The sequence below is a fragment of the Lepus europaeus genome, chromosome 14 (assembly GCF_033115175.1).
Source record: "Lepus europaeus isolate LE1 chromosome 14, mLepTim1.pri, whole genome shotgun sequence".
In the NCBI taxonomy this organism is placed as follows: Eukaryota; Metazoa; Chordata; class Mammalia; order Lagomorpha; family Leporidae; genus Lepus; species Lepus europaeus.
Window position 1 is genome coordinate 63,043,689 of NC_084840.1, and position 15,701 is coordinate 63,059,389.

The following is a 15,701-nucleotide window of genomic DNA, read 5'->3' on the forward strand; positions in this document are numbered from 1 at the left end:
GAGCTTCTAGTTCTGTTATACTCTGCTCCGGTCACCCAGTACTTTATCCTGACTTAATCTCATGGTATTATGGAATTTTAAAAAAACTCTTGGAAATTAATTAGTAGTTTTCAGCATCTATGTATCAGATCCTTTGCATGGTTCTGAAATGAGGGCTCTAATGCCATAAACTACAATAGGGCTTATACCTGTTCCTTTCAGATTTGTGGTGAGGGGGCGAGTTCCTGAAGCAAGAGATCTGAAGTGGGTTCACAGTAATGGGGCTCAGTAACTTTCCAGTTATTTGAGTTTTTTAATACCACCATTTTCCCCTTTTTACCAAAATGGAATGGGTCACATTAAAATACAGGTCTCACACAGGCTTTTAAGTAACCTACACTTTATACACATACATCTATTATTAAACATATTACTACCAACCATCTAAATTCGCATCTGAACTTATCTTCTCAAAGCTTAGCCCTCTTCTATCCAGAATGTTCCAGTAAGGACACACATTTATAGGGAGAAAAATTACTAACAAAACATAAAGTTATAAAGCAAATATAACTCACACAGTTCACCTAGTAGCAGTTCCTATGTGTTATGATTTAAGCCACATTACGTTTCTGTTATTCTGGACCTTTTGACCCTTTTGCACTACTACTTTCGTTTTTGGCAGTCTAAAGTAGTTAAGTAATTTGCTTAACCACTGCTCTGTCCCCAAGGTGATGGACTCAAAGCACTTGCAATAAAGAAGGAAGGTACAGTCAAAGGGACAAAGATCCGTCTTTTAACCCTGTGTTCTTCCCAACAGGCTAGTATCACAGGTGTTCACCTCTACACACAGCCTAACTGATTATATGCTGAGGAAATAATGTCACTCAAAGGGCAAGTATTAGGTGTCACCCTGTTCTGTGTGCTCAATTACGGCACGCTGATCAAGACGCTGAATTTCACAGAGTAGACAACAGAGGGTCATTAGAAAGCTTCTGCAGATGGACAGTAGTTTTCACCATCTAACACAGTGCCGAACTTTATCCACACAGATGAAGGGCAACAGATCCCAAAAGGATACACATAAAGGCCACAAAGTGGAACGAAGTTAAGAGATGCATTGTAGTAACAGAATAAGACGGGGCTGACATTTGGCCTAGCAGTTAAGTAGTTAAGAACAGCCACATCGCACAGTGGAGTGCCTGGGTTCAACTCTCATCTCTGGCTCCTGATCCCAGCTTCCTGCTAATGCAGACCTTGGGAATCAGTGGTGATGGCTCAGGTGATTGAGTCCCTGACATACACATGGGAGACATGGAGACATGGATGGTGTTTCCAACTCTAAACTTTTGGCTGGTCCACCCAGCTCATGCTGGCATTTGGAGCGTAATCAGCAGATGGGTGCTCTCTATGACTCTACTTCTCAAATAAATAAAGTTTTAAAAAATTAAAAAACAAGGTTAATGAGTATTGGTATAAACAGACAAAAATACTACAAAAACACTTCAAAAAATACAGTACTCTCCCTCATATACCTAAGAGATCATAAGAAAAAATATAAGTAACACTACATTGCTTTCTATACTATACACTACAGTGATGGTATGTTTAAAATACAAGTTCTAAGATAAACTGATAACCAAAAAAGTTTTTAAGATCAAGTCAGCATCAAAGGTAACAGATTTACAACCTCCTCCTTCTAAAAAGCAAAACAAAACTTTGATGATTATATTATCATAACTTAGATACAGTCAGGTACAATAAAAACTCTGTCTTCCTTTGTTTTAGGGAAATACAGAAGTATTCTACAGGTCTCATCTGTCACACAACTATCAAAGTCCTATATGTAAGTATAACTAGTCTACTCAGAAAGCATCAAAGATAATAGATACCAATGTAAATTTTTTGCAGTCATAATTTTAAAAAACTATACTTTTTGGATGTAATGGATTAAAAAGTCCATGGAAAACTGTGTAATGAAGAAGACATGCTCACATAAAAAACTGTATGCTGGGGCATGCATTTGGCCTGGAGATGAACACACCCATGTCCCACATAGAGCAACTGGATTTGAAGCCTGGCCCAGCTCAAGCTCCTGTGGACCCTGGGAGGCAGCAGTGATGGTGCACTGGATCCCTGCCACCCACAGGGGAAACCTGGATTGAGTTCTTGCTTCCTGGTTTTGGCCTGGCCTGGTCATTGAAGGCATTTGGGGAGTTTATCAGCAGATGGGAGAGCTTGCTCTTTCTCCCTGTCTCTCAAATACACAATAATTAAAAAAACAAACAAACCTGTATTAATTGAGTACAGTCTACTTCAAAGAAGTACACATAAGATTTGAGTCTGTGGCTACCGTCTGGAGGCACCATCATTTAATTTCTCCACTTGGCTGAGAAACGCCATAAAAACCTTGATGCAGTTGCCTTTTAAACAGTGGTCAGCACTAAACCAGAGCAGCTATTGCCTTATAGCACATACATATTTAAGTATAAGAGTTTGGATCAATCAAATACTCATAGAAGTATCTTACTTCTCTTTCCTGGTTATTGTCTCTTATTGAAGTCACTGCTAATGAACAGTTCTATTGGTTCAAAAATACAGATGAAGATTCCAAATGTATCAGTGGTGGCTTCTATTAATTTTACAAGGCAGTTTGCTCTAATAATAGAGAAAAAGGATAGTCTGAATTTTAAAAACAGTAATGGTTACATTTTAGCCATAAAGAGCCACTTTAAAGATTTGCCCAACTTTTTGCTTACTCTTATGTGAATATCAGTATGTGCAAATAAATGTGCTTTCTATTTTGATATGGCTTTTTAAATATAAATTAGAGATGTTTTATGAAACACTGCTTGCATTATCCATTTGCTTAGCTAATCCTGTTTTTGGAAATAGGTTCATTTCAGACTAGACCTTGTCAAAAACAGAAAAAAAAAGTCAAGAATTGTTTTTATGCATTTGGAATCCAATTATCACAATTTAAATAAAAGACAAAATTGGGGGCCAGCATTGTGTCACAGCACGTTGAGCTACCACCTGTGATGCTGGCATCCTGTATGAGTGCCAGGTTGAGTATCAACTGCTCCACTTCAGATCCAGCTCCCTGCTAACGGGCCTGGGAAAGCAGTGAAAACGGTCCAAGTGCTTGGGTCCCTGACACCCACTGGGGAGACCTGGATGAAGCTACTGACTTTTGGCTTTGGCCTGGACCAGCCCCAGCCATTGTAGCCATTTGGGGAGTGAACCAGTGGATGGAAGATCTCTCTCTTCCTGTCTCTCTCTCTCTGTAAGTCTGTATTTCAAATAAATAAATCTTTAAAAAGATAAAATTGGTTATTAAATACTCTCCTTTGACAAATTTTTGATAAAAGATACTTATGAATAAATACAACATGTCCTGCTTACCAATATGAGCTCTGTCAGATATGATAAGCCTTTTTTCCCATCCTTCCAGACCTAGGAGAAAGAGGGAACATTTAATTGAACATTTTGTGTAACAGTTTTTACAATCTATTTCTTTAGAAATATAATGCCTTTTTTTGATTAAAGAAATCAATTTTGTTATCTTTGGCACAGGAAACATGTTTTACAGGACTTTTCTTACCTGTAATTTATTCTATATACAAACTCATTCACACTGTATCTTTCTCAGTGTTTTGCTCTAAAAAGCTCCAAATTTAAACATAAAACACTTTCAGGAATCAAAAATCAGATGATAGGGAAATTTTATTTTTTGCTACACACAAGGATCAGGGGGCAGGGGGAGGGGGTAGGTATCAAGGAGAGAAATTCAAAAGAAGGGAGTTAACTTTAAGATAGGTATCCCTTCCCAAAAGGCAATTACAAAAAGTGTCATGAAACCAAATAATATTTTTTTTCATTAATTCCAAAGTATGTGCATCTGTCCCTCTAACTATGGAAGCCTAAGAGTGGGCACTATGAATTTCCCAATATCTGTTAAAAGAAATAATAGTTAACTGAATAAACAAATCCAGGTATGTTTTTCTTTAAGGACCGTATCTTACTAGGCTATGTGTTCTAAGGACAAACACTAAGTACCCAGAGTTTTCAAAATGAGTATGGTATCTGAATATTAAAAATTAGTTTAAACCCTGCACTGTGGTACAGTGGGTTAAGCTCCTGCCTGCAATGCTGGCTTCTCATATGGGAGCTGGTTAGAATCCTGGCTGCTCCATTTCTGATCCGGCTCCATACCAATGTGCCTGGGAAAGCAGCGGAAGATGTGGATGAAACTTCAGGCTGCTGGCTTCAGTCTGGTCCAGCCCTGGCCACTGCGGCCATCTGGGGAAGGAGTCAGCCAGCAGATGGAAGTTTCTCTCTCTCTCTCTCTCTCCCTCACTGACCCTGCCTTTCCCTCTCTGTAATTCTGTCTTTCAAATAAACAAATCTTTTTTTTAAAAAATTAGTTCCTAGTTTGATAATATACAAAAATGTGTCTTGAAAATTTGTTCTTTGTAGATAAGGAAGAGAATCACCCCAATAATGGGCTAAAATAGGTACCTGGTATATTAAGCTTCCCATCTATGGTTTTTTGACAAGTATTCAAATTAGTTTAGGGAATATTAAATAAAGAAGATATTAAAAAAAACTCATCAAGCTGGATTCAGCAGTGTCAGACCAGAAGGAACCCAGGAGTAGGGTGAAATCACTAGACGAGGAAGGAGAGCAGAGAGCAGCATGGGAGCATCAAGTCCACCCATGTAGAAAACAGGGTCTAGGGAGTTCAGATCCTCCAGGAAGCAGGAGCACAATGCAACTCTACCGTAGAGTTCTGCCACCAACAGACAACAATTCTAGCTACCTTAAGATAAAGTTTGGGGGCCAGAGCTGTGGCATTGCGAGTAAAGCCACCACCTGCAGTGCTGGCATCCCATATGGGCACTGGTTTGAGTCTTGGCTGCTCCACTTCCAATCCAGATCTCTGTTATGGCCTGGAAAAGCAGAGGAGGATGGCCCAAGTCCTTGGGCCCCTTCATCCCTTGGGAGACCTGAACGAAGTTCCTGGCTCCTGGCTTCAGATAGGCACAGCTCCAACCATTTAGGGAGTGAACCAGCAGATGGAAGATCTTTCTCTCTGACTCTCCCTCTCCCTTTCTGTAACTCTGCCTTTCAAATAAATAAATAAATCTTTTTTTAAAAAAAGATCAAGTTTAGGGGCTGGCGCTGTGGCGCAGTGGGTTAACGCTCTGGCCTGAAGTGCCGGCATCCAATATGGGTGCCGGTTCTAGTCCCGGCTGCTCCTCTTCCCATCCAGCTCTCTGCTATGGGCTGGGAAGGCAGTAGAAGATGGCCCAAGTGCTTGGGCCCCTGCACCCACGTGGGAGACCTGGAAGAAGCTCCTGGCTTCTGGCTTCAGATTGGCGCAGTTCTGGCCGTTGTGGCCATCTGGGGAGTGAACCAGCAGATGGAAGACTTCTCTCTCTGTCTCTACCTCTCTGTAACTCTGTCTTTCAAATAAATAAAAATAAATCTTTTTTTAAAAAAAGGAATAAAACTTAACAACTGACATTTAAAAATTTACCCTACAATAACCCAGGATTTTGAAGTACAAGACAAAGAAATGTTAACTTAGTCTGACACGAGATCATAATAAAATCTTAGAAAACATAACCACTTACAAGACAGACTCGTTCTTTCATACCTTTTCCTTTTTGGACATTTTTCTCTGCCTCTTCAAACAATCCTGGTAGATGAATTACTACACCATTTCCTAAGGGAAAATAAATAGATTCAAACCTCAAACACATACAATGATCTTAAAATGTAGGCATATATTGTAACCCTTTAGAATAGAAGAGTGAAGGGTCTGGTGTTGTGGTGTAGTAGGCTGAGCCTCTGCCTGCAGTGCCGGCATCCCATATGGGCGCTGGTTCAAGTCTCGGCTGTTCCACATGCCATCCAGCTCTCTGCTATGGCCTAGGATAGCAGCAGAAGATGGCCCAAATGCATGGGCCCCTGAAACCACATGGGAAACCCAGACAAAGCTCCTGGCTTCTGGCTTCGGATCGGCCCAGCTCCAGCCCTTGTGGTCATTTGGGGAGTGAACCAGCAGATGGAAGAAGACCTCTTACTTTCTCACTCTCTCTCTCTGCCTCTACCTCTCTTTAAGAATAGAAGAATGAAGTACTTCAATAGGACATTCTGGTTTATCAGAGAGTTCCCACAGAAATGATTACAATTTTTAAACATCAGTATGAGGGTACATCAAAAGTTCATAGAAAAATAGAAATAAAAGATAAGTTTGTTTTGGTATTAAAAATTTTGAAATACATGCATGATTTTTCAATAATATGCAGTTTCAGAAAGTTTTTGAAGACCCCTCATATGCATGGATTTCAAAAAAATTTCTACACCAAAATAAACTTATCTTTTAATTCCATTTCCCATGAACTTTTTGAAGTCCTTACATAATGCAAATATATAATACAATACATAGATTATAGAACACAAAATTACATGCAGCGTAATCTGAAATTGTTCTGAAGTTTAGTGAAACATGTTATGAAAGAAACTAGTTTTACAGTTCTCAGGCAAATTGAACCTGGTCACAGCAGATTTAATATCAATGTTTTGGGGAATCACACCCTACTAGTGGTCACAAAATCAACTTAGTAGGTTGGAACTAGCATCTTTAAAAAGTAGAATAAACATATTAATTATATCACATATTTTAAGGACTAAGAATCAGTCCACAAGCCTCTTTCTATTTCTGTGAGTCATAGTTAAAAGCATTTAAAGCTGATTTGATGATCTAATTATATAATATATATACATGTGGGTGTACATATACATATATATATATATATATATATATATATATGTGAGATTGTCAGTGATCACAAAGTAATTATTTCCTAGAGGAAAGTGAGGGAAAGGCATACTTCACTGAACATTTTGTGTAAAAGTTTTTACAACCTAATTTCCTAGTAATTATTCTATAAAAAGGATTACTACTAAAAGATCTGAAAGACTTACAAATAACCCATTAGGTCTATTCCAGAAGCTACCATGGTCAAAATTAATGAGGACTCGATGAACCATTAGGTTAGTAAGAGAAGAAATCAGTTTTGATGATGAAAAATTAATGCTATTATCACGGGGCAGGGTAGACCCCAACAGTTAACAGTACTTACCAATGAAGGCAGTAACATTTGGGTTAATTATGCCACTGGGTAAAAGATGAAAATCATATTCCACAGAATCTACAACAACTGTATGGCCCGCATTATTTCCTCCCTGAAATACAAGATGGGGAAAAATTGAGCCAGACAACAAATATTACAGTAACATCCAAAGTAAATTAATGCTTTCCTGATAAAATCACAATATAATTTAAAGATATTTGCCATGTATACTGATTCTTTCTGAAGACTTTAAATAATTTGGCTGGCTTCCTCCTTTCCCTGCTGTGGTACCCTTGAGTGATTAACCTGAAAGAATCTGAAAATTGGAGAACAGGACAGAACATCAGATCCCTTCTTAAAAGAAAAAAAAAAAAATGAACAAAAGCACAGCGAGCAGTTAGTTTCTTTGTCTCTGGCACTATGTAGTATGTATAGCAATCTAATGAATTAATATTTTAACTATCTCCCCCTCAAAGATATGTGGGGTGGGCATTTGGCCTAGCACTTAGATACCGATCAGTACGCCTGCATCCCACAGCAGTGTCTGGGGCTGCTTGCTGACTGCAGCTTCCTGCTAATGCACACCCTGGGTTCCTACCATCCATGTGGGAGGCCCAAGGTGAGTTCCTGAGCCCAGTCCCAGCTGCTGTGGGCATTTGGGGAGTAAACTAGCAGGTGGGAGCTCTTTCTCTCTATCTGTCAAATAACAAGAAAAATGTCTATGACAGAAAAGAACAATCTATCTAGTCACTGTAATTCAATATAAATAGTCTTGTAATTTCCATTGTACTAAAAGTGTGTCAAGTAACTGTGATTTGTAATCTGTATCTTTATTGGAACTCAACAATTAGGTAACCCAAAAAAACTCCCCCAAAATATTGGTTATCATGAGACTCTATAATTCAGTCTTGTGAGTTTGGTTAGTGATGGATTCCCTAGAATCTGCTCTTGTTTGGATAAAGTATGCTGGAAAACCCTAATGCTGAAAATCATATGATAAACCAACAGTGGAATTTTTATTGACCTACACGGTCAATACAAAGTAAAATGTGAAGTCAAATTATAAAAATCAAATGATGGCCCAAGTAGTTTGGCCCCTGCCACCCAGGTGGGAGATCTCAATGGAGTTCTTGTCTCCTGGCTTTAGCCAGTCCAACCCCCAGCAGTTGTGGGCACTTGAGAAGTGAATCAGCAGATGGAAGATCTCTCTCTGTCTCTCCCTCTACTTCTATCACTCAGCCGTCCAAATAAAGAAATAATTTTTTAAAAATTAGATATAAAAGAATGGAATATAAGTGACTAGATAATTTTCTTAATTTCTAAGTAGAGGAAGCATGGGAAAAATACATTCAACCAATTATTATGTATTTGCGAATTTCTACACATTATTAAACTTTTAAAAGTAAACAAGCTAGGAATATATTTGCAACATTTAAAAACTTTAAGAATGACTAGTTTCACAATCACAAGGAATTTGACAATGAATGTTTGAATAATGTTTTTACCAAGTCTTCACAATCATGAGTTCACAAATGTGCCAGAACAAACAGTTCCTGCTTAAAAAAAAAAAAAAAAAAAAAAAAAAAACCTTAAAAAAGCAAAGGCCTGGTCTACCATGTTTTGCAATGTTTGAAGACTAATGTATGTACTTAAAAAAAAAAAAACAACTTTAACAATAGCAGTCTGTAGTCTAAAAGATAACAGATGTGTGTGGCAAAACAAAGGAAGACAGAGGCAACACTAGCTTCATCTGAAAGCAGCAAGGAAACAGGTGAAATTTTTTTTTTTTTTACTATTTGTTTTTTAATAGGAAATCCCGGCACATGACACAGACTGCAAAGGGTCCAGAGACAGGCACAGTAAAACTGTAGTGTCATTCTCACTCTTGCTACAGAGCAACCAGTTACCACAAGTTCTTGCTGTCCTTTCTGAAGTAACTTATGCATATAAAAACTTACACTCATTCTCTTAATACATGTATTGTAGTCCTTTGGATGTAGGCATTTATTAATTTACTAAAGTGGTCCCATAGTGAGAAGCATTTGGGTTGTTTCCAATTTTTTGCCATTATTAACACTGTTGCTGTAAATCTTTTAACCAGCAGATGGAAGAATCTATTTCACACCTGTACAACTTTATCACCAACTCTAACAGACTCATAAAACATATATTACACAACAAAAAAGAGACTTATTTTAGCATTTTTAAAATAAGAAAAAAAATCTTAATTATATTTTAGTTTCTCTTTTTGTGCCTAAACTAGCCCTTTTATCACAATTATTTTTGTAACTTAGGAACAATCTCTCAAACTTTCAGGAAAAATGTTTAAAGAAAAAAAGATTTTCTGGGGCCGGCACTGTGGTGTAGCAGATAAAGCTGCTGCCTGCAGTGCCGGCATCCCATATGGGTGTTGGTGCGAGACCCGGCTGCTCCACTTCCGATCCAGTACTCTGCTATGGCCTGGAAGAGTGGTAGACAATGGCCCAAGTCCTTGGGCTCCTGCACCAACATGGGAGATCCAGAGGAAGCAGGGCTCCTGGCTTCACATCGGCACCACAGCTGCGGCCGTTGCAGCCATCTGGGGAGTGAACCAGTGGGTGGAAAAAACCTCTCCCTCTCTGCTCTCTGTAACTCTGCCTTTTAAATAAATAAATCAATCTTTTAAAAAAAAAAAAAAAGATTTATTTATTTGAAAGGCAGAATTACAGAGAAAGAGCAGGGAGAGAGAGGTCTTCCATCTGCTGGTTCACTCCCTAAATGGCCACAACAACTGAGTCAGGCCAAAAGCAGGAACCAGTAACTCCATCCATATCTTCCCACATGGGTGCAGGGGCCCAAATACTTGAGTCATTTTCTGCTGCTTTCCCAGGCCATTAGGAGGGAGCTGGATTAGAAGCGGAGCAGGCCCAGACCCAAACCAGCACTCAAAAAGGACGCTGACATCACAGACAATGCTTAACCTACTGCATCACAATCTTTTAAGATCTTTTAAGATTATGAAGCTCATCAAAATTTCTTCAATTCTCAGAAAAATGCTGTAATTATAATTAATTCTAACTTGTTACAATTTTTACTAACTTGTTATAAAGTATTGGTACTTTGAAACAATCAATTGTGTGTGTATCATTATCTAAATAAAAACAATCTTTAAAAATCTATCATTTAGGGGGCCAGTGCTGTAGTATAGCAGGTACAGCCGCCACCTGCAGTGCCAGCATCCCATATGGGCGCCGGTTCGAGACCCGGCTGCTCCACTTCCAATCCAGTTTTCTGCTATGGCCTGGGCAAGCAGTAAGATGGCCCAAGTCTTTGGCCCCTGCACTCATGTAGGATACCGGGAAGAAGCTCCTGGCTCCTGGTTTCGGATTGGTGCAGCTCCGCCATTGCGGCCAACTGGGGAGGGAACCAGCAGATGGAAGACCTCTTTCTCTCTCTCTCTGCCTCTCCTTTCTCTGTGTAACTCTTTCAAATAAATAAATCTTTTTTTAAAAATCCATCATTTAGGAGCTGGTGTTGTGACATAGTGGGTAAAGCCATTACTTTCGATGCTGGCATCCCAGCTGGACGCTGGTTCATGTCCCAAATGTTCCACTTCTGATCCAGCTGCCTGCTAATGGTCTGGAAAAGGTAGAGGAGATGGCCCACATGGGAGACCTGTAGGAAGCACCTCGCTCCTGACTTCAGCCTGGGCCAGCACTGACCATTGCAGGCATCTGTGAAGTCAATCAGTGGATGCGAGATCTCTCTGTCTCTCCCTCTTTGTCTGTAACTGACTTTCAAAATAAGTAAACAAATTTTTTTTTAAAAAATCCATCATTTGTTTAACGTAAAAAACAACCTCCTCTGTATCTTTTGGTGTAAAACTTCAAAGTGTCCTAATTTGTATAAGATTATTTTTACACATACACTAACATAACCAGAATAACCCTACATTATTCTATTAAGGATTCAGGGGAGAAGAGATCAGTGCTTGTATCTGGTTCCTTGTACCCTGTGGGGGAACTGGGCTATAACTTCTAATTTTGAAACACTGTGCGAAAGGGGCTGGAGTGGAGAACGAGCCACTCTTATGGAGTTGCTGGATGAGGTCATCTACATCTAAACTAAGTTTTACTATCCTGTTGTAACTCATAGAATGCAATGGACGCAGCTTCATATTTGAAGTGCCTACTTGGATGCTGATCTAAAATACTGAGAGATCGTATGGAATACAGTACACAGAATTCATTCTGGAAGCTCACGCAATGTCCTTAAACACAGATTTACACTGCTCCAAAGAAGGCACATTTTATTAGCAGATAGCAAAAACGAGGTTTCAAATACAAGCACCCCACTCTCCCACCTACAAACTTTTAAGGGCAGAAGAAGCTGTTTCCCATATAGGCACCTCTACACAGTGTGTGCCAGGCTGGGCCACAGCAAGGCATGCTTGGTTAATCATGTTTAATGATTCTCTTAAGTACCACTTGGGAGGCCCAGGGAGCACTAAATAAAATGTTGAGAGAGACTTTGTTATTGTTATTATTCTGCTTTTAACAGAGACACACTATCCCCTGCTCAATTTTCCCCAAAAGAAACTTTGATAAGTATCCAAAGAAAAAAAGCAGCACCAGTCATGCACTCACATTGGTATTTATTTATATGTAACTACATCTCACTGTTTTGCTAAACTGTTAACACTTAGAATCCCAGTATCACTTAGGTGGCATCTATTTATTTATTTATTTATTTGCATTTTGTTTGAAAGGCAGAGAGAAAAAGACATACAGTGAAAGATCTTCCACTCTTACTCACTTCCCAAACACCCACAACTGCCTGAGCTGGTGACAGGAACCCAGTTACGTGAGACACCACCTGCTGCCTCACAGGGTATGCATTAGCAAGAAGTAGATTAGAAGCAGAGCCTGGGACTCGACCCCAGGCACTCTGGTGTGGAATGCAGGTGTCATAAGCAGCTCCAAATGCCTGCCCCTAACAGATACTTTCAATTACCATAGCTGTGTGTTCTACATTACTTAAGTAAAAAATGAGAATACAGGTAATTAGTTATATTTTTTAACGTTTATTTAATGAATATAAATTTCCGATGTACAGCTAATGGATTACAATGGCTTTCCCCTCCTATAACTACCCTCCCACCCGCAACCCTCCCCTCTCCCTCTCCCCTTCCATTCACATCAAGATTCATTTTCAATTCTCTTTATATACAGAAGATTAATTTAGTATACATTAAGTAAAGATTTCAACAGTTTGCACCCACATAGAAACACAAAGTGAAACATACTGTTGGAGTACTAGTTATAGCATTAAATCAAAAAGTTCAGCACATTAAGGATAGAGATCCCACATGAGAAGCAAGTGCACAGTGGCTCCTGTTGTTGACCCAACAAATTGACACTCTAGTTTATAGCACCAGTAACCACCCTAGGCTGTCGTCATGAGTTGCCAAGGCTATGGAAGCCTTCCAAGTTCGCCGACTCTGATCATATTTAGACAAGGTCATAAAAGACAGGGTGAGGATAGTAACCAATGATCCTAAGAGTGGCATTAACCAGGTCTGAACAATTATATGGCATTAAGTGGGGAAGAGGATCATCAGTACACACAGGTTGAGAGTAGAGCCATTGGTGGTAGAGTAGAGGTTATGATTACAAAGGAATGAGGCCCAAGTGCGCTAGACAGGGTCTAGAACAAAGGACAGAGTCATTATTAGAGGAGCTAAGAAAGGTGCTGTCTAAGCTACAATTAAGTTTTCTGATTGAGAGGCAAATAGAACCTGACAGAAGGGGCTTGATAATAATCTGGTGGGCTTTAGGCCTTGTAAGTTAAGAGGCCCAGACCTATCTATCTCTTCACATGGGGTATATCCTAAGGGAGGTGTGAACCTCCTAGGGGAAGGCACTCTGTTGACTTTCATTACTTGGCTGGCCTGGGAGAAGAGCTAGCCAGGTAAAGGCAGGGGGCATCTCTAACAAATTTACAGTTCTGCCTGCAATGTTGCTGACCCTACTTGGCCGTCCCCTCAGCTGCAATGGTCACTTTGGAAGTTGGGCTGAGTGAAGGGCTTTTCAGCTTAGAGCCAATAAGATCTGTGGCTCTGACCTGGGCATCCTTTGACTCCAGGGCAGGTCCATTTCCAGTGATCCAACTCTTGGCAGAGCTGCCAGGGCTCTTCACAAGTTGACTTTGCTGAAGCCCATGCTTACCACATTGAAAGCCACTGCAGAGGACTGGCCTGTTGGGTCTCCTTGAGGGCAGATCACTGTACAGATCAGCCATTAATAGGCCTGCCACCCATTGCTTCTGAAGCCTAGGTTTCTTTTCTTCCTGGTTTGTGTTAAAGCAGACCAGAGGATGCAAGTCAAGGGAGTGCCCAAGTCCCATCTCTAATCTTGGGTGGCCTGAACTACAAGTCTATAGTCACAGGCATGTTCTGTAGTATTTTTTCTAAGGTAGACAATGCCCATGAGGAAAATTACATTCTCACTTTAAAACTTTCTTTCCCTTTGGTCTGAAAGGGAGGTTTTTTCTACTTACTGTTTACTTCGCTGATGGCGAAGTAAATCCAGCTATGAGATTATTATTTAAGTTCTTATTTTGGCTATGCTATTACAGAAAAATGTTAGCCATCTCTTTTATAAGGTCTAAAGATTAAATTGTGCGTCCTACAGATTCCTTCATAATAGAATTAGTTTCCTACCTTGAGGAGAATATAGAAATGAAAGAACAAGTTGGGCTTAGAATAGAGAAATGAGGGAGCAAGTCCTAGATCGCTTGCTGACCATAGCAATATTACATGAATACTTAGCAAACAGTTTCAACCATTAGATAACAACTTAAGAAAACATTTACCAGAAGGTCCAATGCCTTCTATAAACTTTAAGAATCATGTATTTTTTTTTTTTTTTGACAGGCAGAGTGGACAGTGAGAGAGAGACAGAGAGAAAGGTCTTCCTTTGCCGTTGGTTCACCCTCCAATGGCCGCCGCGGCCGGCGCGCTGCGACCGGTGCACCACGCTGATCCGATGGCAGGAGCCAGGGGCTTATCCTGGTCTCCCATGGGGTGCAGAGCCCAAGCACTTGGGCTATCCTCCACTGTACTCCCTGGCCACAGCAGAGAAGCTGGCCTGGAAGAGGGGCAACCGGGACAGAATCGGTGCCCTGACCGGGACTAGAACCCGGTGTGCCGGCGCCGCAAGACGGAGGATTAGCCTATTGAGCCGCGGCACCGGCCAAGAATCATGTATTTGAAAACACCTCTTAAATATCTAACATGGTGTAGTTTGTTTAACCAGTAAACTTAAGCACAACCATATAAAATGTTTTTAGTTTCTTTCTACCAACAAGTATAAAACATATGATGCAGAGATTCAGGTCACACGAATTAAAATGTATCTTTGATTAATTTTAGCAGTTTAAATTTATGGACAATCTTACCTATAAGCCAATTAAAATAAAATTCTTAATAAAATTTTCCCATGTGGACATACAATATGTACACACATATAACATAACATAATAGACCAATATAGCAATTTTAATAATAGCTTTTAAAATCTTTAACTCTTTTTGTAGATTGCCAATTGATTTGAATTGCTTTTTCTTTTTAGTAACCTCAGTTAACCATACTTTTTCTCAGTTGGTACTGTTAATACATTATTGGCTTCATCTGTTTACAGAGCCGTCCCAAAGTAACTGAATAAAATAGAAGTGGCTGGAAAAAGTCCATAGGAACCTATAGGAGGACAGCTAAACACAGAACCAACAACGCTTTAGTTTTATGAACGGCAAATCATATATGACTGTGGATGACAAAAGACTTTAAGTTGCCATGTTTAAAATTATAAACTCATCAACCAACAAGAGGCACTTGCTTACTTCACAGTATTTTTGAAAGCACCTGTAGGATTTTACAACTATTTAACCCTTTAGGCCCCTGGGGCTTTCTCATTAAGATAACTATCATGTCTAGTAACACAAGATCATTAGACTTTTTAATTCTGAAACATTTGTATTAATAGCATTTTCCATTATAGAAACTTAAAGTTTGGTACCACATCACATCTTGACAGTACTTCTAATATAATCCAAATAGCCTGATTAGTTGGTGTCTCTATAAGATGAGAGTCAAAGGTCCTTCGATTTTTTCAGTTGGGCCCAAACTGGAAAAACCAAAGTCCAAGATTTACTGGAAATTTTAGAGTCCAGATTGTTTGAAACTTTGATTTTTTGAGTGCCTGTCAAGAATGCCAAGAAGGCTCAAAATCCAAAATATCTGGTTGAAATAAGATTCCTTAAAATCATGACATAACATAGACCAAATTTGATCATTGTTACAAGGTGATTATTCAAATCTTTGAAAATAAGCACATATTTAAATAATCCATAGCTCTTAATAAAAATTCAGCTGTTTTTGAACAATTAGAATGTAACAGACATCAAGAGAACATAATAGATTACTTTAACACATTGCTTTAACAGAGAATCAGATTTTAATTCTATGTCAAAGAGAAACTGAGCTTCTTGTGATCTTTTGCTGTGAGGTTTCCTTCCTTTACCTTCTTTCATATTGATGACCGT

General features: G+C 39.4%; 1 protein-coding gene across 1 annotated transcript in view; it reads right to left on the bottom strand.

Moving 5' to 3' along the window:
* ADSS2 (adenylosuccinate synthase 2) overlaps window positions 1-15,701 on the bottom strand; it is a 47,506-nt gene that overhangs the window by 19,698 nt on the left and 12,107 nt on the right. Inside the window, exons 2-4 of the mRNA XM_062210721.1 lie at window positions 7,131-7,233; window positions 5,639-5,707; window positions 3,382-3,432 (exon numbers count right to left, since the gene is read on the bottom strand). Coding sequence (XP_062066705.1) covers window positions 3,382-3,432; window positions 5,639-5,707; window positions 7,131-7,233 — 223 coding nt within the window. The remainder of the gene's footprint in view (window positions 1-3,381; window positions 3,433-5,638; window positions 5,708-7,130; window positions 7,234-15,701) is intronic.